This window comes from Oryctolagus cuniculus, chromosome 18, assembly GCF_964237555.1.
Source record: "Oryctolagus cuniculus chromosome 18, mOryCun1.1, whole genome shotgun sequence".
Lineage (NCBI taxonomy): Eukaryota > Metazoa > Chordata > Mammalia > Lagomorpha > Leporidae > Oryctolagus > Oryctolagus cuniculus.
In genome coordinates this window covers 65329793-65349637 of record NC_091449.1, presented here as the reverse complement: position 1 = coordinate 65349637, position 19845 = coordinate 65329793, and the positions used below count along the sequence as shown (strand labels likewise).

The 19845-nt window shown below is 51.4% G+C and overlaps 1 protein-coding gene across 4 annotated transcripts in view; it reads right to left on the bottom strand.

Moving 5' to 3' along the window:
• Window positions 1-19845, bottom strand: part of CDH13 (cadherin 13) — a 1467366-nt gene that overhangs the window by 279597 nt on the left and 1167924 nt on the right. The window contains exon 7 of one of the 4 annotated variants that reach the window (XM_051847324.2): window positions 8392-8620. The exons of the other annotated variants lie outside the window; for them this stretch is intronic. Coding sequence (XP_051703284.1) covers window positions 8610-8620 — 11 coding nt within the window. The 3' untranslated portion in view covers window positions 8392-8609. Of the gene's footprint in view, window positions 1-8391; window positions 8621-19845 lie in introns of those variants that run through there. 4 annotated transcript variants of the gene reach the window in all.

Here is a 19845-nt window from a genome sequence, read left to right as displayed (position 1 = left end):
CAGTGGCGCCTCTGGTATACGGCCCTGGCAGCTGCTTTGGTATTTCACTGGCCACTTCACAAATACTTAGAGTGCACGAGTCTTGCCACACTTGTGCACTGTGTGTTTTTGCTGCAACCCCTCTATCCTCATGTTAGGAGGCTGGAAGCCTCTCTCCATTTCTCCAAAGTATGGTGGCTGTGGTGCCCCAGCGAGCAGGATGGTTGGAAAGGCCAGGGGGCCAGCGTACTGTGAGCAGTCAGGGGCGGACGCAGCAGGTGGCGCCCGGGGAGAGGGTCCAGTTGGCCGGGTGCAGTGGGAACACAGGGGGACAGAGGTAGGAGGAATATGCGGGTACAGCATGCACTAACTGGCAGGTGAGAGGGAAAGGGGTTATGACACGTACCTGGGGGAAGGGAGAGGCAGTAGGGGAGTGAGGCTGGAGGGAGAGGCAGCTTCTGAGAGAAGTCGATGGGCCAATTCTGTATTTGCAGTTGTGCAGGGGAGGTAACAGCACAGTGGTCAGAATTCGGGCTCTGAAGTCAGATTGGCCCTGGTTAAGTCATGGGCCCACCACCTACTATGTGGCCTGAGAGAAGCTGTGTGTCCTCGAGCCAGTTAATCAACCTTTCTGTGCCTCTGTCTCCTCATCGGTAAACCGGGAACAGCAATAGCGGCTACTCCATAAGACTGTTCTGGGGGTACCTGAAACAATTCACAGAAAGTGCTTAGAAGAAACCCAGGAAATGCTTACTGACTTTAAAAATCACTAATTGGGGTTGGTGCTTTGGCATAGTAGGCTAAGCCTCTGCCTGTGGCACCGGCATCCCATATCGGCTGCAGTTCAAGTTCCAGGTGCTCCTCGTCCGATCCAGCTCTCTGTTGATGGCCTGGGAAAGAAGTGGAAAATAGCCCAAGTGCTTGGGCCCCTGCACCCATGTTGGGGACCCAGAAGAAGGTCCAGCCTCCTGGCTGCAGAGTGGCCCAGCTCAGGCCATTGTGGTCATTTGAGGAGTGAACCAGAAGATGGGAGATCTATCTCTCTCTCTTTGTCTCTCCCTCTCTCTCTCTCTCTCCCTGTAACTCTGCTTCTCAAATAAATAAATAAATAGATCTTTTTTGAAAGATCACTAATTGCCATTCTGGCTATTAGTTAAAGGGTATTTGACATTGCTGGGTATTGCTCTGAAGAACTTACACAGATTATTTAGCATAACCGTCATAAAAGAATCCTGTAAGGCAAGTACTACATTAAAGCAAAATCCCCGTTTACTCCTCGGGACAGTGAGGTCCGGAAACGCGCATTAGCTGGCCGGAGGAGCCAGCTTCGCGGTGCAGAGCCGGATTCAAGCACCGTGGGCCGGCCCCGGCATCTGTGCCTTCGTCCCCTTATCTGCTCTGTGCCTGTTCTCAAGCTTTTGTCAGCTGCACAAGGACATCCTGCTGCAAGTGCTCCGGGAAGCTAGACATTCACATCTGGGTGCTCACAAGGGAGGGGGGAGCTTGACGTGCAGTCTTGGGGGCCATTAGAATGGATGGCCTGGCTGAACCTGTGGGAGTGGCCAGTGTCACAAACTATGCACTGTGGGATACTCGACATGAGGGGCACAAGGAGGAGTGAGACCCAGCCAGGGAAACTGAGGCAGAGCCGCAGGCAAGGCTGACTGGGATAGGATCAGGAAGTGAGACAACAGAAGGGCTGGATTGTGTTTCTGTGTCTATAAAAATAAAACCATGGCCGTTTTGATGGGGGTTACGCTGGCTGTGTAAGCCACTTGGATGGCACAAACCTTTTAGCAGTAGTAAGCATCCCGCCTGTCTGCGTGGGATGTCTTTCCATTTGTTTGTGACTTCTTTGACTTCTTTTATCAACGTCTTATAATTTTCAGTATATGAGGAGTCTCCAAAGAGTTTATGGAAATACATATTACAGCAACCTTCCTCAATTATTCTGCACCCAAATAGACACTAACTTTTAATTCTATTTTTCCATGAAATACTCTGAAATACCAGGAAGGTACTTCGCAGAGTGCCTTCATGGGAGTCTCTCACTCTTCGTCATGTTTGTACTTATTTTATTCTTCCTGACACTGTTACAGCGGGATGGCTTTTCTCGTTTCCTTTTCAGATAATGTGGTATCAGAGTATAGAAATGCAACTGATTTTCACGTTAACTTTGTATCTCCCAACATGGCCGAACTCACTTATTAGTTGTCTTATGGGGTCTTTGGTGTTCTCTGCATGTAGGGTCACATCATCTGCAAACACAGATAGCGACTCTTCTTCCTTCCCGATTTGGACATCTTTGATTTCTTTTCTGTGCTGAGATGTTCTGGCTAGGACTTGGAGTACCGTGAACAGAGCTGAGAGACATGGGTGTCCGGGCGTTTTACCACTTGGTATGAAGTTATTTTGTGGGATTTTCACAGATGGTATTTACTTTCCCTCTAGCCCTAACTGGAGTTTGGTCCCTAATTTGGAGGTTTATCATGAAAGGGTCTGACTTTCTCTGTCTCTGGTAGAATCTGTAATTGTGTTTTTTAGTATGTTAATGTGACTTGGCACATGAGCTAAATCTGCCATGGACCTCATGGGTAAATCCTCCTTGACCGCAGTGTGTGCGCTTCCAAATGGGCTCCTGGGTCTGGTTTGCTGCGGCTCTGCTGTGGCTTTCTAACTCTACAATCGTCAGGGATACTGGTCCACAGCTTCGCGTTCCTGGGGCATCTTGTTTGAGCTTGGTGTCAGGGTTGGGTCTGGCTTCTGCTGTCATGAGCTGGGAAGTAGTTCCACCCCTTGATTTTTGGGAAGAGTTTGAGGAGAACTGGTATTGATTCTTCTTTCATTATTTGGTAGACAAACCATCTGGTCTTGGGTTTCCTTTGATAGGAATTTTTTGATCACTGCGATCTCCATTCTAGTTTCGGGTCTGTTTAGACTTCCCATTTAGTACAATTCAGCCTTGGTAGATCTGATGTTTCTAGGATATTCTCCATTTCCCCCAGGCTGTCCAGTTGGTGGTCATGTAATTCTCTGAAAATCCTTTTTATTTCAGTGGTAGCAGTTGTAATGCTTCCTCTTTCATTTCTCATTTTAATGGTCTGAATATTCCCTTTGTCAGTCTTGGGTGGCATTTGTCATGTTATTTATCTTTTAAAAAACAAACTTTATACCAAAGATCCAGCCATCCCACTTATGGGTATTTATTCATCCAAAAGAATTGACATCTGGATCTCCAGGAGACATGAAGATACGACAGAAATTCTGCTGTGCTCACTGTGGCTCTGTTCACACAGCCCAGACGTGGAAGCAATCCCACGCCCACGGGCAGCAGAATGGACCTGGGAAAAGCAGCTTACACATACTGTGGACATGTTCACCCTCAGAAAGGGCAGAGCCCCTTTGAGGCCAGCATTGTGGTACAGGGGGTTGAGTTGCTGCCAGCCATGTAGGCAACCCACATGGGTACTGGGTCAGGTCCCAGCTGCTCCATTTCCTGTCCAGCTCCCTGATAATGCGCCTGGGAAAGCAGCAGAAGAAGGTCTACATTCTTGGCCCCGCATAGAAGAGCTGGAGTTCTTGTCTCCTGGTTCAGCCTGGACAAACCCTGGTCATTGTGACCATTTGTGGAGCGAATCAGTGGATGGAAGATTCATTCTCTTTCTCTCCCTCTCCCTCTCTAACTCTTCTTTTCAAATACATAATATAAATCCTAAGAAAAAGGACAGAACCTTGCAATACACAACATGGGTGAATGCAGATGACATCACACTGAATGAAATAGGCCAGATGCAAAAAGACAAACAGGGAATGGTCCCCATTTCACGAAGGATTTAAAATACTCAGACACACAGGATCAGCGTGCAGTGGTCACTGCCCGTGGCTAGCAGAGGGGTCTGGGGTGTCGCTCATGAGCAGGGGTGAGGGTTCAGTGGTGCAAGATGGATGGGCCCTGGAGATCTGCTGCTCCACATTGCATCCAGCACACACAGCACCACCGTGTGCACTGATAACTAGTTAAGAGTTCAAAACAAATAAGAAAAACAGCGATAGGATTTAGTAACTAGAGTGTCTCTGGCATCTTTCCAGAGAGATTTTTCCTAAAACTAGTTGGCAAGGGAGTCGTTTTTAGGGAAGTGAAGGTTCCAAGAATGTCAACTCTTCAGATGTTTGGGCAGGGCTGGAGGAGGGGGCAGCAAGTGGCTGAGGCAAAGCAGGTGCGGGAGGATGGCTCTGAGTGGCGGTGCTGGTGCAGCCTGGGTATGGACCGTGATGAGGCGGCTGTGTCTCTCTCATGGCAAGAAATCATACGAGGGAAGGAGACTGTGGGGAGCAACTGGGAGCAACTCGGACTAGACTAAGTTACTGGAATTAAGACTTATTCTATGCATCTGCTCTCCCACAATATGGCGCTGAGAAGGGAAACAGCTTCTACACAGCTGCCTCCAGTTCAACCAATAAACTGTAGGACCTGCTCCTGATTGGAGGAGAGCAGCGTACTCGGCGTGTGGGTAGCAGAGTTGGGATTGGTGGAAGAGGACTATAAAGGAGGAGAGAGACAACATGCACCAGGAACATCTAAGAGGAACACCTTTGCAGCCCCCGAGAGAGCCGGCCGGCGGTGTGCCGCTCCCCCACGGAAGTGGGGAAAGTGGCAGGGGGAACCGCCCTTCCACGGAGGTGGAAGGGTCGGTAGCCAACCCGGGAAGAACCAGCAGCAAACCCGGGGAGGGCCGAGCAGGCGAAAGAACAGCGCAGGGTCCTGTGTCGTTCCTCCACGAAGACGGGGAGCGACATAATGGTGCCGTGACTCGGATAGGAAGCCTAGGCAGGGTTTAGTGTCGTTCCTCCATGAAGAGGGGGAGCGACAGAGACCAACTCCCAGGCAAAGGCCCTGCACCCACTCTGCTGTCTGCTTTCTCACTCTCTCTCCATACAGAGTCCTTAAGGGAGACAATGCAACCCACACTTCACGTTTTAATGCTCCTGTCCAAGACCCTCCCAAGACTGTTACACCCCTATCCCTGGCTGGGGCGCATTACCATGTTGTAATGAAATTGGCTCAATTCCATTTATAAAAGAACGCTCGGCGAAGGGATGATTAGCTGCCTGGTGAGGAACGAAGTTGCTCAGTCTTATCATGACGGAGTGCGGAGGAGGACTGACTGATAATAATTGGGGAGAATTCTGTTTTTATTACAGCCTGGGGCAATGACCACATTAAAGCTAAATGCCCTGATGTGCCGCTCTGCTTTAAAATATCATTGATTGGGAGATTTGAAGCCATTTTAGGGGGACTTAGAAGAGAATTTGCAGTACAAAATGCACTGCGTTCTAAAATAATTTTAGACAAAACAGAGACCGACGTTGGTTGTTTTGCCGCCATGCCTCTGCATTTGCGTTTTACAATGACACTGCACTACAACACTCCCAAGTACACACTGGTTGTGCGATGGCTGGGTGGGTACTAACGTGGTAGGGTAACCCAAAAAGACCCCTCCAAGGAAGGGGTTAGCAAAGCCGGGTGAGAGTCCACTAGAAGGGAACAAGCTGAACAGTGCTGAGCAGTAGGAAGAGCCAGGTGTGACCGCAGGACAGACGCTGCAGGAGGGCGGGTGTGAGCTGCCCCGGTCTGGATGGACCCCATGAACGAATGGACAAGAGAGACAAAAAGGATTCACGATACACAGGCCTGAGTCCACTTTGCGGACGCATAAACTGACGAAAAGATTGCTTGGCTCCTAAGTGGCTGCACTCATCACCATGGTGACTTGGGTGACTGAATTGGGTGGTATTGGGTGGCTACTGAATACGAAGACTGAATTCCACAAAAAAGAGTAAAAATTCTGGCAAAAAATTGCGAACCACTCAGTTGCTTGAATGTGATGAAATTGAACCTTCTTTGTAATATTTTCCAAAAGAAAAGGTCATAGAGACTATAAAGTACATTTCAAAGAGTAGACTATAGAAATGAGGTATATTTAAAGTGATCCAAAAAATATAATGGAAGAAAAAATAATATCCTATGATTGTACTGTATGGCTAGAGCTTGCAAAAGATCTTAACACAAAATATGGGGGTTTGTATCGCACTCAACACACTACTTTTCCTCCTTTCTCAAAGGCTGTTAGCCAATAACCTTTATCCTGTTAAACACTGAAATTAGAATCTCACATTATCTTGGTTTATTGATTGTGGTTGGACACTTTGAAATGCAACATGAGTTTTCATATTTGGTTCATTTTCTCACATTTTTGTAAGGTGGAAAGGAATTGAAACATAAGAGATGAAAAGGGTTAGAAAGCAAAAAAGCCTTTTTTTCCCAGAGAAGAAGTAATAAGTAAATCCCCACTCCACACTTGGATGTAGCTTTGATTCTGTAGGTAATTTGGGTAGCACTGAACTCCGTCTGCTTGGAAACTCATGAAAGACACAGATGCTGAATCCCATTAACAACTTGGCATCTCAGAGCTCCCCTTCAGCTGATAGAACCATATATTCTACATGGCTTGTGCACATAATCTTATTACCTGCTAACAGGATTTGTGCTTGGAACTCCCAAGGACCCCTTCACCAATTCGCCCGCATGCCCAATGTCAAATGCATTTGGATAACAGTTGGTTCAGACAGAAAATAAGACCCACTAACCTGCTTAAGGATGCTTTAAACTCTTCCAGAAACATTCTCAGCTTGTAACACAGAAACGCTGTGTTAACAAGTGTCAGCAGCCAGACGCAAATTGGGTTTTAGAAGAAGCCAGTGAAAGAACTTGGACTCAATGATATTCCAGGAGCCTTCCCTCCCTCGTCATCTTCTGTCTTGTGGAGAAACTGCATGATGTGGAAGGTGCCCTTGGAGATCCTGATTCTGGAGGAAAGCCGAGTGGCTCAGGAGGGAGCTCCACTGTGTGAGAGATGTCGTTTGCAAGAGAGACATGGGATGTATTTGGATGATGAAGTCACTGCTAAGTACATACAGCGGGTGGATCTGTCAGCGGATGGAGATCAACAGCGAAATTCAAGCCAGTGGCTGTCCACTGAGGTCTGACGCACATCACCTACTGGTCACTCAGGCAGCCAGACTCTTAATTGGGCCTCCATCCGTAGCCCCAGGTCTTATCACTTCCCTCCCGGCCTGCAGTACCTACATCTCCTTATCCAAGGCTTTCTCCTAAGGTACAGAAGGCAACTCTTTTTAGGAGTGTTGGAGAGTTAGCATCCTCTAGCAGCAGCCCACGGCCAATCACCCATGGACTGGCAAATAAACACCCCAGTTTCTACATCTTTCTCTGAAGCTTTTGTATTTTCATACGATTTTCCGGTGTCTCCTGGTGGCATTGCACTCCAGCCTCCCACGGAAGCAGCTGTCTGGCTCTTGTTTCCTCACTTTCCTACATCTCCCATACAAACCAAATTCTACTTACATCTTTGCTTCTGTTGGCTTCTGGAAAAACCAACAATAAGACACCCACCTGCTCCTCTTACCTCAACCATGTCAGTGAAAAGCATACATAAGTCACTTTCTCGCCTCAAGTAGAAACACGTGGGCCAAATAAGGAGTCTTGGGTTCACAGCTTTGGCTGGGCATTCCTCTCTCCCCAACGCTCCCCTACACATGGCCACACGACTCTTTCACACTGCATGGGGGATACATGGGCTTCTACTCACACAAGCCAGCATGAGCAGCCATCTGCTGCTGGGCTGGCTTGCTTTAAATACAGGTCATCTTTCAAAAGTCCCTTTTCAAATGACAACTGTTGCATTCTTTGTGCTTCTATTAAAAATACGTAAGTAGATGGCTGTGTGGATATGTGTAGGTGTGGTGTTCACAGTTTTGCTAATGCAACATAGAAACAGTTGTACAGATGACTTTAGTTGCAAATGAAGACCCTGAAAGTTGTCCACATCAGCTAGATCTTCTACCGCCATGACTGCTGGGAAGACAAGCAGCCCCTACACCCCGAAGCCAGTGGTGTGGGGTATCCGTGGGAGACCTGAGCAATCCCTTGGAATATTGTTGGGAGATGGCTCAGAAAGATGAAGACCCTCAAAGAAATTGAGAAGCAAATGGAAACTTTGCCCTTTTAAAATGCCATGCATAGTCAATTATGCATTTGTGAGTCAATTATGCATTTGTGAGTCAATTACAAAAAAGAAAACAGATGAGTTTTAAGACTTCTAATGCGCAATGCTGGAAAGAGCTTCAATTTAGGAGAACAATAATTTTAAAAAATGGTTTTAGGTCAAATGAGAAGGGAAGGCTTCCAAAATGCCTTCTGGGAATTAAATTAAAAATGAGTAAACTAATTTTATTTGCAGCTTAAATAAAACTCCCCTGAACTGTCTAATAGGCATCTACCTCCTTTAGGTGTATTCTAGAGAAAACTCAATTTGCAATTAGAGGGTAAGGAGATTAATGAATCACCACATTTTATTTGTATTAGAACCAGTGATTAGAAAGACATTTTTAAATTTCTTTTTGGTCTGAGAGTTGCAGGCTGGCTATCAGAAGTGAGCCGAGCTCTTCCACTGTCCCAGTTCGGCAGCCTGGAGGCTTTCGTCGGTTCCAGCGCCGAGGGTATTTATCTTCCCACGTGGAGGCCGCTGAGCACACAGCCTGGTACACAGGTGTTACTGGGAGTCTAAAAAACGTGTAAAACAGATAAACCCACAACAATGCTTTCAGCCGCGTATATTTTACAAACGATTAGGCTTCTAGAGGTGACAGCTAGGTCCCCTTGGTCTTCACATCTCCAGAGTGCAGACGGCTTTGCTGCACAGATCCATCTGCACCTGAGCACCATAAAGGGGTGTGTTGCTGTCTGCTCTGTTCACGGTGGCTTGGCTGCTCCTAGAGGCCTGCCTGGCACACAGTGGACGCTCGAAATCATCGGCTAAATCAAAGTGCCAGAAAGAAAGAGACCCCCGCTGAAGGCCAAGACCAATTTTAGAAAATTTAGCCTTCACCAGGCTTTTGATGTAAGTATGTCATTAAGTAGCTCTGTGTAATGCAATTGCTGTTATCTAACAGATATAATACATGAAAGAATTTTAAGTATGTACTGATGAGCAGCACACCAGACGCTTCACATACGTGATCTCTGTTAAATGTCCTGACGACCTGCTGAGGTAGGTTCTGTCACTGTCAGAGATAAGGAGCTTACTGGGTAGGGAGTGACTTGTTACACGTAACCGGCTACAGAGGGGCAGAGCTGGGGCTCCATATTGAATCAGCTCCCCCAGGACTGTGTCTGGGACAAGGTCTTGGGTGCAAGCAGTTGTCTGTCTGTCTTTCTTTTTCTTTCTTTCTTTCTTTCTTTCTTTCTTTCTTTCTTTCTTTCTTTCTTTCTTTCTTTCTTTCTTTCTTTCTTTCTTTCTTTCTTTCTTTTTTGAGAGAGAGAGAGAGAGAGAGATTGAGATTGATCTTCTATCCACTAGTTCACTCCCCAGATGGCCACAAAGCCAGGGCTGGGCCAGGCCAAGGCCAGGATCAAAGAGCTTCTTCCAGATCCCCCACATGGGTGGCAGAGGCCCAGGTACCTGGGACATCCTCTGCTACCTTTCCCAGGCCATTAGCAGGGAGCTGGATGGGAAGTGGAGCAGCCAGGACTCAATCCGGCACACTTACGGCTACCAGTGTTGCAGGTAGTGGCTTTACTCACTACACCACGATGCCAGCACTGTACGTACTTTTATATCAGGGGTGGACTCAGCGAGCAGGAGAGGGAAGGCGGGGGTGGGGGAAGAGGAGAGACCTAACCCTCTAATCCAGGTGGCCTGCTGAGCTGGTTTTCACTGGGGCCTGCAAGAAACAACAGACCGCAGCTCTTCCACACACAGGGGCCCCAGCACTGACCCACTGACCCTGTCAGCACTGCACTGGTTGCAGGCTACCTCTGGGAACATTAACTCCCCTGCTCCTGGGCTTTCTGTGTAGGCAAGGAATTCCAGGCCCTGGAAGAGCCTGGAGAAGCCACAGGTGCAGAGAGAGGGTGTGACCACACAGCGGCAGCCACGACCGGCTGGGCTGAGGGAACACAGCACTGGGGCACCCACTCCCACCTTAAGCTATACACCTTCAACGTCCTTTGCCAGCTTTAATAAGCAGCCGGGAAAGAGGAATGCAAGAGGAGAGTGTGCACAGCCTGTGCCTCCAAGGCGTCTGAGAGCCCAATTCGTGATGGGGGCACAAGCCGGAGGAAGATCGGGCAACAAAGAAAGCAGCACACACAAAGCACGGTCTGGAAGCAAAGAAACGTGGGTCCACGCCAGGGCTGCTGGGAGGAGCGGCTCTGGTCAAGCTCTTCCCTCCCACCTCGCCCTGCTCCTGTTTCCACCACGTGCGTCCATTACTTTTATTTTGCTAGAAGAGAAACGGTAACTTGGTCATCTGGGTCATGAAGTGATAGGCTACTTTGTTTTCTGCTTTAGGTATTTCTATCTTACGAAAACTATCGAAGACACGTTTGAACGAATTAGGGTTCCTCCATCAAACGAGCCATCCCATAGGCATGAACAAGCAGGAGGAAGACTCAAGAACCGAGTGAGGGAGAGAAGCTGCAGGTGACAGGTGAGGGGAGCAGGTGCAGGAATGGAGGCAGGGAAGGCTCCTGCCTCAGGCACGGCACAACACTGAAAGGATACATCTGCTTGTTTTGCAACAAGAACCTCTGGGAGACACACATCATGTGATGGCTGCCTAGGGAAAGGCACCAAGGGAGATCCTGGCTCCGAGGAGTCATCTTTCACCACCGAGTCGGCTCCCGGTCCTGTGGGCTCTTATCCACATACCCAAACACCTGAGGCCCAGTAACACCCAGGGGACAAGGGTGCCCCTGAGGAAGAGGCTTGTGGTGACATTCCCTAAACAATGTAGCCAACAGCTATTCACATGGCATTCACCTTGTATTAGGTATTTTTAAAAAGATTTATTTTATTTATTTGAAAGACACAGGTACAGAGAGAGGTAGAGACAGAGAGAGAGGGGTCTTCCATCTGCTGGTTCAGTCCCTCAATGGCTGCACTGGACAGACCTGAGCCAATCCAAAGCCAGGAGTAAGGAATTTCCTCCGGGTCTCCCACATAGGTGCAGGGGCCAAGGACGTGGGCTAACCTCGCCGCTTTCCCAAGTGCCTTAGCAGGGAGGTCATCGGAAGTGAACAGCTGGGACTTGAACCGGCACCCATAAGGGATGCCAGCACTGCAGGTCAGGGCTTTAACCCACTGTGCCACAGCACGGCCCCCTTTGTTAGGTATTTTAAGCAATCTAGAGGTGGTTTAAAGCATACAGGAAGACACACATGCATTCTAGACAAATACCACACCATTTCATATAAGGGAGTGGAATATCTGTAGGTTTGAGTATCCTTAGGGGGTCCTAGAACCAAGGCCCCTTGGACACTGGGAGATGATGGTCCACCCCTTTGAAATGTGTGTGCGTATGTGTGTGTGTGTGTGTGTTTGCAGGTCCACATGCTAAAGACCCACAGACACGCCTCTACAGGTGAAGGTATGATGTGTAGATAAACCAACAGGTTCAATTTGTCGGGCTACAACCGCATCAAAAGTTGAGATTGTCCCTAGCTGCAAATGCGTTTCGTACACTCAGCCCCCTGAACACCCAGCACAGGGCGACAGCAGCTTCTCCAGAGAGCTGCAGGCAGCACGGGGGAACCTGTGCCGCAGCTCCCTCGCCCAGGGGAAGAGCGGGATTTCTGGGTTTCTGCCGCGTCTGCGTTGTTATCATCCCCTCCTCCAGCTGAAAAGCCACAGGTGACCCTGCGCTCAGCACTGGAACACTGAGAGCAAACCCCACTGAGCTCCCCCAGGACTGCAGGTCCTGCGTTCACCAAGCATTTCACAGGGATCGCTGAATCCTCCCTAAAGTCCTACCAAACTGGCTCCCCTGACTGAGGAGGAAACAGCGACGAGGCTGTAAGAGGAATTGAAGTGCGGGTCAAGGAGCGGAGGTGAACTGTCGAGAGGAGTGAGAAGCAAGGCACGGCACGGCTGGGCAGGCTGGCACTGAAGCCACACCGAGGAGCTGCGGCACTTGTGGGGTGGTGCTTGGTGACTACCAGCACGGCTGTCCGTGGGAGAGCCAGGCACAGCCCAGTCCTGAGGCTCCAGGCGTCCCCTCGATGAAGAATGATCTCATTTCCTGTTTGATTCCCATCGCTGCATCCCGCATTCATGGAGGCAAAAAATGTGGCCCAGCATGTGGCTGTATGCATAAGCGGGGAGTTTGCTGGGTGATTTTCCTCTGCTTCCCTCTGCAGACCCCTTTGCTAGGGTCTCTGCTCCAGGAAGGTTCGAGTCTCTCAGGTCTCCTAAGTCTGAGCTCACTCATGGTGAACAGTGCCAACACTTCTCTACGTCATACCTACTGACGCAATCATGCCCAAGCATTTGCCTGTTAAAGCTATTTTATTACAGGTGACTTTATTTATCTTTATAGTCACCATGTAATCTTATGACTTATCGACACATTACACACCTAGATGGTAACACAAGGGGACTTGAAAAGTTCATGGAAAAACAGAATGAGTGGCCGGTGCTGTGGTACAGCAGGTAAAGCCACCACCTGCAGTACCAGTATCCCGTATGGGTGCCCATTCGAGTCCTGGTTGCTCCACTCCCAGTCTAGTTCCCTGCTAATGTACCCGGGAGGGCAGCAGAGGATGATCCAAGTGCTTGGGCTTCTGCACCTACATGGGAGACCTGGAGGAAGCTCCTGGCTTTGCATTGGCCCAGCTCCAGCTGTTGTGGCCATTTGGGGGGTGAACCAGCAGATGGAAGACTCCCTCTCCCTCTCCCTCTCCCTCTCCCTCTCCCTCTCCCTCTCCCTCTCTCACTTTAAAGAAATGGAATGAAATGATAACTTCAGTGCAAAAATCTTTTGAAACCCTTGCACTGTTCTCTCACAATATGCATTTTTCACAAACGTTGTGAGGTTCCCTTGTTAACCCAGAGATTTCATTTGGGTAGAGGAAGGGGCAGGGTGCGCCTCACCCAGTCAGCTGCCCTTGGGGCCGAGCGGGCTCCGCGCGTGTGAAATCATGCTTCCAGCGGGGGCTGCCCTCCCCCCGAGAGGCACCGGAACTCACACTCTGCTCACAGACCTCCAGGCGAGCCGGATGTGCCCGCAGTGTTCTCCCAGCCCCGGGATGCTCAGGGTGACGACACCAGGCTGGTTGTGCAATCCATCCTCAAGAGGCCCCTTTGCTCCAGAGCTCTGACCTCAGAGAGCACACCTCAGCTTCTCGTTCTCATAAGACACATTATTCCATTATAGCAAAACGGGGCCAACCTGCATCGTCAGTGCCGGCGTTTGCATGGTTGCTAGGTAACCAATTTGCCCCTTGGGTTCCGAGGCAGCCGAGGGTGCTAAATGCCACATCATAAATCAGTGTTGCAAGGGGTGCCGAGACACACTTTAAGAGGCAGCATCTTCCTGGATGGCAGGCAGGCTGCGATTGGTTACTGATGGGAATAAAAAATAAAATTGGGTTTGGATTAAATTAAAACGATTTGGATATACAAATGAGGGGAAGGGGACCAATATCTACATTTAGAAGGTGTGTGATAGAAAATACAGTCCAATTGCATAAAATAGGCCATGCAGTTCAAAGCAGAGTAAGTACCAAGTTGCTTAGTAGCGACAGGGATGGCAAATACAACTTCTGACTTCCTGTGTGTCAAGCTCAAGGCTAGACGATGGCTTGCTTCATGCTGTCCCGATGCACCCACTACAAAGCGGAGGTCATGATGGTTTCTTCAACGAGAAGAGCAGGTAGGGAGTCTCCCTGAGCTAACCACCGCTCCTCATGCTACACAGGTGGGTTAGGTGATGAGGAGCAGGTGCTGGGCGTGGCGTCTGCACCATTTCTGTGCATTGATCTGGGACGCAGGGTTTGCCTGATAGAACCTGGTGCATTTGAGGAGGCCTGGGTAACTGGGGCACAAACACTGAAAACTGGCAGCTCTTTGGAGAGGGAACCACTGCTGCACAGTTCCATAACCTGGTCAAGGACTGGTGAGGACCAGCTGGAATAAGGCTCACAGTGGAGAGCGGCAGTGGGATATATGGCCAACAGGTGGCGCTCTGGGAGGCCCCGGTGGATGGGCAGCGGCAGCAGCAAGAAGCACAGCGGTGAGTGAGTTCGCAGCATCACAGGTAACAGTAACTTCCCGGTGCCAGAAAACCTGGAAGTGGACCCAAGTCCTAGAAGCACCACGAGGAAACACCCTGTAAGACCTTCAGGGTTTCTCATCCTTAAGCCACTCCTCTGGGGATAATCAGGGCCCCAGGACTCCCCACCAGGACCCCAGGCTCTGCAGTCAGTCTGGGGGAGACCCCAGCTCTGTGGCTGACTGTGGACCGCGGATGCTGCCGGCACGTTCGGCTCACGGGGGCGGCTGTGAGACATAAACGAGATAATCTGCGTGGCAAGCCTAGCACGGTGCACGGCGTAGAGGATGTGTGGCACCTGCTATCATGAGGAGCGACAACGGCGCTAACAGGCTGGCTTACAAGACCAGAATCTGAAACAGTCTCCACGGGCAGAGTGCGTCGCCAGCGAGGGCGCGAGCCGCTCTCATCAACACCAGCAGCAAATCGGTCCGGACAGAAAGTCCATGCGTTTATGAGACCCGATTTATGCTGGATTCCGTGAACTATCGTGCCTTGGCATATACACATATATCATAGACAGATATATCTGTATCGTATATATCATATCTGTATGTATATCTTAAACTTGTTTGAGAGAGAGAAGGAGAAAACACCCAGCCTACCTTTGCCCTGTGTCTTCAGGGTGGGGGGCACCTATCGAGAGACCTGAGGGCAGACAGCATGCAGGTGTGGGGGGTTTGCACACGCTGAGAGCAGGAGCAAGGAAGCAGAGTCGGCAAACTGCACTCCTGGGGTTGCTCCAGGGGCCCATTCGCAGAGACCTGGAGCTGAGGTAGCTGGTGCACACACCCCCTCCCCACCGTGCGCAGGCCAGGGTTCAGAAGAAGCCCAAGGATAAACTTCTTGCCAGTGAGCACCAGAAACTGAACACTTGAACTCCAACATTTGTGTTGGTGGTGAGGAAATTTACAATTAGAAAGACAGTCACAGAAACAGAGGGAGCGATGGGGCGGGGGTGGGGACCAACGGCAAGAGAGCGAGGGAATGAGAGTATCTTCCACCTGCTGGCTCAGCGTCTAAATGTCAGCAGCACCTGGGCTGGGCCAGGCCAAAGCCAGGTGTGAGGAATTCCAGCCAGGTCTCCCGTGTCGTGTGGCCAGGACTTAGGCACCTGGGCAATGGTCTGCTGCCTTCCCAGGCGCATTAGCAGGAAGCCGGATCAGAAGCGGAGCAGCAGGACTGGAACGGGGGCTTTGAGATGGATGTGGGTACCCCAAGCTGCAGCTCAGCCCTCTGCACCCCAGTGCCCGCCCTCGAGAACATGTTGGGATGCATCCTCAGAGATTTGTTCGCTTCACGAAGATGCCTGCCAGCTGTGAGGCACCACACCGGTGCAGGAGACGGTGACGATAAACCGGCACAGTCCCTGCTATCCCGGAGCTCAGGGTCTCGGGTGTGTTTGGCCTCCTCACAACATGGTGGCCTCGGGGTGGAAGGGCCCCAGACAGTCAGGTTCCCAGAAGCAAGGTGACAGCTGCACGGCCCTTTGGGACCCCCAACCCCCCCGAGGAATCACACAGCCTTAACTCTGCCACCTGCAGGGCTTGCTCAAACAACTCAGACCCAGGGGGAAGCCATCAAGTCCCCACGTCAAGTCAAGGGCACATTGAAAAAGACCATGTGGGATGGGAGACACGGGGGTTGTCCGTGGAAATGGCCACATGGCCCCGAGAGAAGCCACTGCAGAGTGCCAAAGTCCTCAGAACCAGAGCTTCCTTGAGAACTGTCTTCAGGAGACAGACTTCCACGGGTGACCTTCACTTACCTCTATTTGCAACCTCATCATTACAGAGGTAGCATATTTAAAAACACTTGGTAGGTACAAAGTGCACTTAATTGATCATCATAGTAAGCCCGCTAATTATCAGGACAAACATTGTCACCCACACAGTTCAGACAAGACAATGAAGACCTAACTCCTCGTCACCAGGAAGGGCGCGGGCTCCTTCAGCCAGGATCTGCATCCAGGATTATCTGTGAATTCCACGGCAACATGCCCGGCTATGGGAAGCCACCACACAGCCTGGCGGCCTTGGTGGCCCTCTCAGGATACCAAGCATTTGAGTAGTCCATGGTTCTGAACGTTAGCTGCATCATTTGTATGAGGATATGAAAAGCCATTGTTTTAAATAGCATCCATTACAGGCTGAGTAAAAGACTATTTCCAAATTGCTTCCAACATTTTTTGTCCTATCTTCAGCAAATAATTAAGGGTTAGCAACTTTAAAATTAATTCTAGTGGTATAGCTATGCATCTGGCTTAATGGGTACCATAAATCAATCTCATGAGATAAAATCTATTTTAAGAACTCCACTGAAAAGGTGCTACTTCAAAGCAGGCATTGTATTATTTCTCTCCCACCAGAGCAGCAGTCTGAGCCCTTAAATTCTAACCTCTGAGCAAATTTCAGCATCAATTGTGAGTATGTCAGATGCAAACACGCCTGCTCTCAGACCCCAAACCACACCTGCCACAGGGGACCACGTGGGGGTCCCCAAAAGACACTCGGGAGTGTAACGAGACGGCGTTCAGAGAAAGGCTCTTAGCGGGGTGACTGAGTTAAAGATTTCAGGGAGCTGACCCCATGTTATCCACATGGGCCCTGGCTTTAGCCGCGAAAGTCCCTATAAAAGAAAGGCGGAGACATGAGACAGAGAAGGAGAGAAGGCATGTGAAGACAGAGGATGAGATGGGGCAATGTGTATGCAAACCAAGGGATGCCGGCCACCACCAGGGCTTGGGGGGGGGCAGGAAGCAAGCTCCTCCACAGCCATCAGTGGGACTGGGGCCCCCCACACCCTGATTCTGCATCTCTGGCTTCCAGAATCGTTAGAGAATACACTTCTGTTGTAGGCTGCTACTTTATAGAAGTCTGCCATGGAGGCCTAGGGATGAGCAGACCCACTGAGGGAGATGCCTGGTGCGGGCCCGGCCATCAGCACTTTGCCGAGTGCTCCTGGTGTTTCTCCGGGTTGAGGACCACTGGTCGAGAACAACTGAATAATGGCTCTATTTACAGCTGGCTGAAGTCATGGGCAGTTCCCATACAGGGCATCAGAGGCCACCGCTGAGCCTGTCGATGGACCAGGCATCGGCCACAGCACAGCTGGGGCAAGTCTGCAGGCTGGCGGCAGGACAAGCACCACTCCAGGTCCGGCCTCTGCAGCTTTCTCCCCGGGGACTCCCTCATCCACAACAAACAAGGACAGGGCAGCGCGCCAGCACTGCAGGTGTGAGTAGGCACAGGACTCGATTCTCGCCATCAAGAGTCCCGCCATGGAGCTGGAGAAACAGGACAAGTAGACACAAAGATAACAACGCCATCTGCGGCTTCTCACGGGCCCGGGGCATTTGAGCCATGCACTCCTAACTTCTCAAATAAGCCAGACTTCAAGTGACAAGTGTATCTCCAGCTGAATCCCTCCTAAACTCTGGGGTAGCACTGCCTGAACACAGGTGTGCTCTCATTTCTGAAATGCAGGGAGCGCTGGTCAAATGAATAATGCATCCGGCTTCTCTCCACACTCATCTCCCTTGCAGAGCGTTTAGAGCGCACCAATAACCAGACCATCTAAAACTCACCAATGGATACACTTCCCAGTGTCTTGCAAAGGAGAGCAGAGGCAGGACCTTGAGAGAAATCAAACTACTTCAATACCAAGCGGGACCGGACCCTGGCCTCCACGGTGGATGAGGGCTACCCCTGCTTCCCACCGAGGGTTTGATCTTGACTGGTTTACAGTCAGCAGGAAGGCAGCGGGGTCACCCATCACCCGCTGTATTACTTCAGGACCAGAACAACGAGGCTGCCGCGGAGACCTCCGGCATGGGGACCGCACAACCTGCAGGGTGCCCTGGGCCCAGGAAGGAGGAGGGGCTGCTGGGGCTGCTGCTGGACAGAGGGGTTGGGGAGGGTGGGGTCAGAGCAGGAACTCCGGGGAGAGGGGGCAGGGTCCCAGCTCTGGTGCCAAGGTTGCTGGTTTTCCAAAACCCGCAATGCCGCTCAGTAGCTGCGTGACCCTGAGCCAGCTCCTGAACTACCCAGAGTCCAGTTCTCTCCACTGTAACACAGGCCGAAAATCAGAGCCACCGGGAAGCTCATTTAAAGGACCAAAAATGTTACGCACAGAACACGCTGACCGCAAAGCCTGCTGGGGTTTGTTCCTTCTCTTCTCCTGTCCCCCTCTGCTCCCTCCCACCCCTCCTCTTCCTCCTCAGCCGCGAAGGAACCTGACGCCCTGTAGTACCAGGGTTTCCTTAAATCCCATTCTCCTCCTTCAGTACTTGTGTGGTTCCGAAAAGCCATTAACCCGGGAGCCTCGCCTGCCAGGAGCCAGCCCGCCTCTGGCCTGCGCCGGCCGGTGAGGACCAGAGTTCCTGCACGGCTCCCACCCCCGGGCCTGACCCGCAGAGACTTGAAATAAACGGCACAGCCAGGGCGGGGGGGGGGGGTAAGACCGTGGGAGCCCAAATCCAAGCAGAAGGGGGGACAGGGAGGGGCCAGCCACGGAGAGGAGAGGGGGACTCAGGGCTTCCGTCCAGTCTCTCAGCAATCACAGGGCTCAGCTGATCCGTGCGTGGGACAAAGGCCGCTCATTCACGTTGCTATCTCGGGAAGTGATGGCTGAGCAGCACGTGCCAGGGCCCCGAGCTACGTGTGGCAGGGAGCCAACCCCACCCACTTCACAGATCGGAAAACTGAGGTTCAGAACGGTGAAGCAGATTCCATGATCCTGCACAGACCAATCAGAATGCAGGTTCAGCTGACTTCAGTCCTGTTTTTTAAAGGCCCGGGGAGGGAGAGAAACCTCCCATCTGCCAACAGCTGGGGCTGGACCACACAGAAGCCAGGAGCCTGGAACTCAACCCAAGCCTCCCACTCTGCCTGAGGGACCCAGCTCCACTAGGGTGGGAGGGGCCTGGCTACACTCAGTGGGAGGGACCCAGCTACACTCAGTGGGAGGGGCCTGGCTACACTCAGTGGGAGGGGCCCGGCTACACTCGGTGGGAGGGGCCTGGCTACACTCGGTGGGAGGAGCCCAGCTACACTCAGTGGGAGGAGCCCAGCTACACTCGGTGGGAGGGACCCAGCTACACTCTACACTCGGTGGGAGGGGCCCGGGTGGGAGGGGCCCGGCTACACTCGGTGGGAGGAACCTGGCCTCGCTCGGGTGGGCGGGGCCCAGCTACAGGAGCTGTCGCTTCCTGCCTTGCTGCTTGTGCATTGGTGGGCAGCTGGAGTTGGAAGCAGATCTGGGCTCGCGCCGGGTCACCCCACGTGGGACGCCAGCACCCCGAGTGGTGTCTTAACCACAGCACCACACACCCGTCCTGACTTGCGTTTCCCCCAGTGCATAGCACCTATGCGGTGGGGAGCATCACCTAGAGCGCACCTCCATCACTGACAGTGTCTGGGTTCTGCCACCCTGAGCCACGGCTAGGAAACTGGGGAGGACCTGTGTCCCCACGTCCAGGCGGGAGAGCGGGGCAGTGCGTTGTCTAGAAGACAGGCGGCCGCACCTCCCAGCCGGGGCCCCCACCAGGGAAAGCCTTCGTGGCTGCTGTTCCTAGAAGAGGCGGCTCTGGAAGAAGAGGGTTCCTCTGGCCCTCGCCCCCAGACGGCGCTGTTGGGAGGACAGGTTCGGGGTGGGCACTGGCAAAGGAACCCTCCT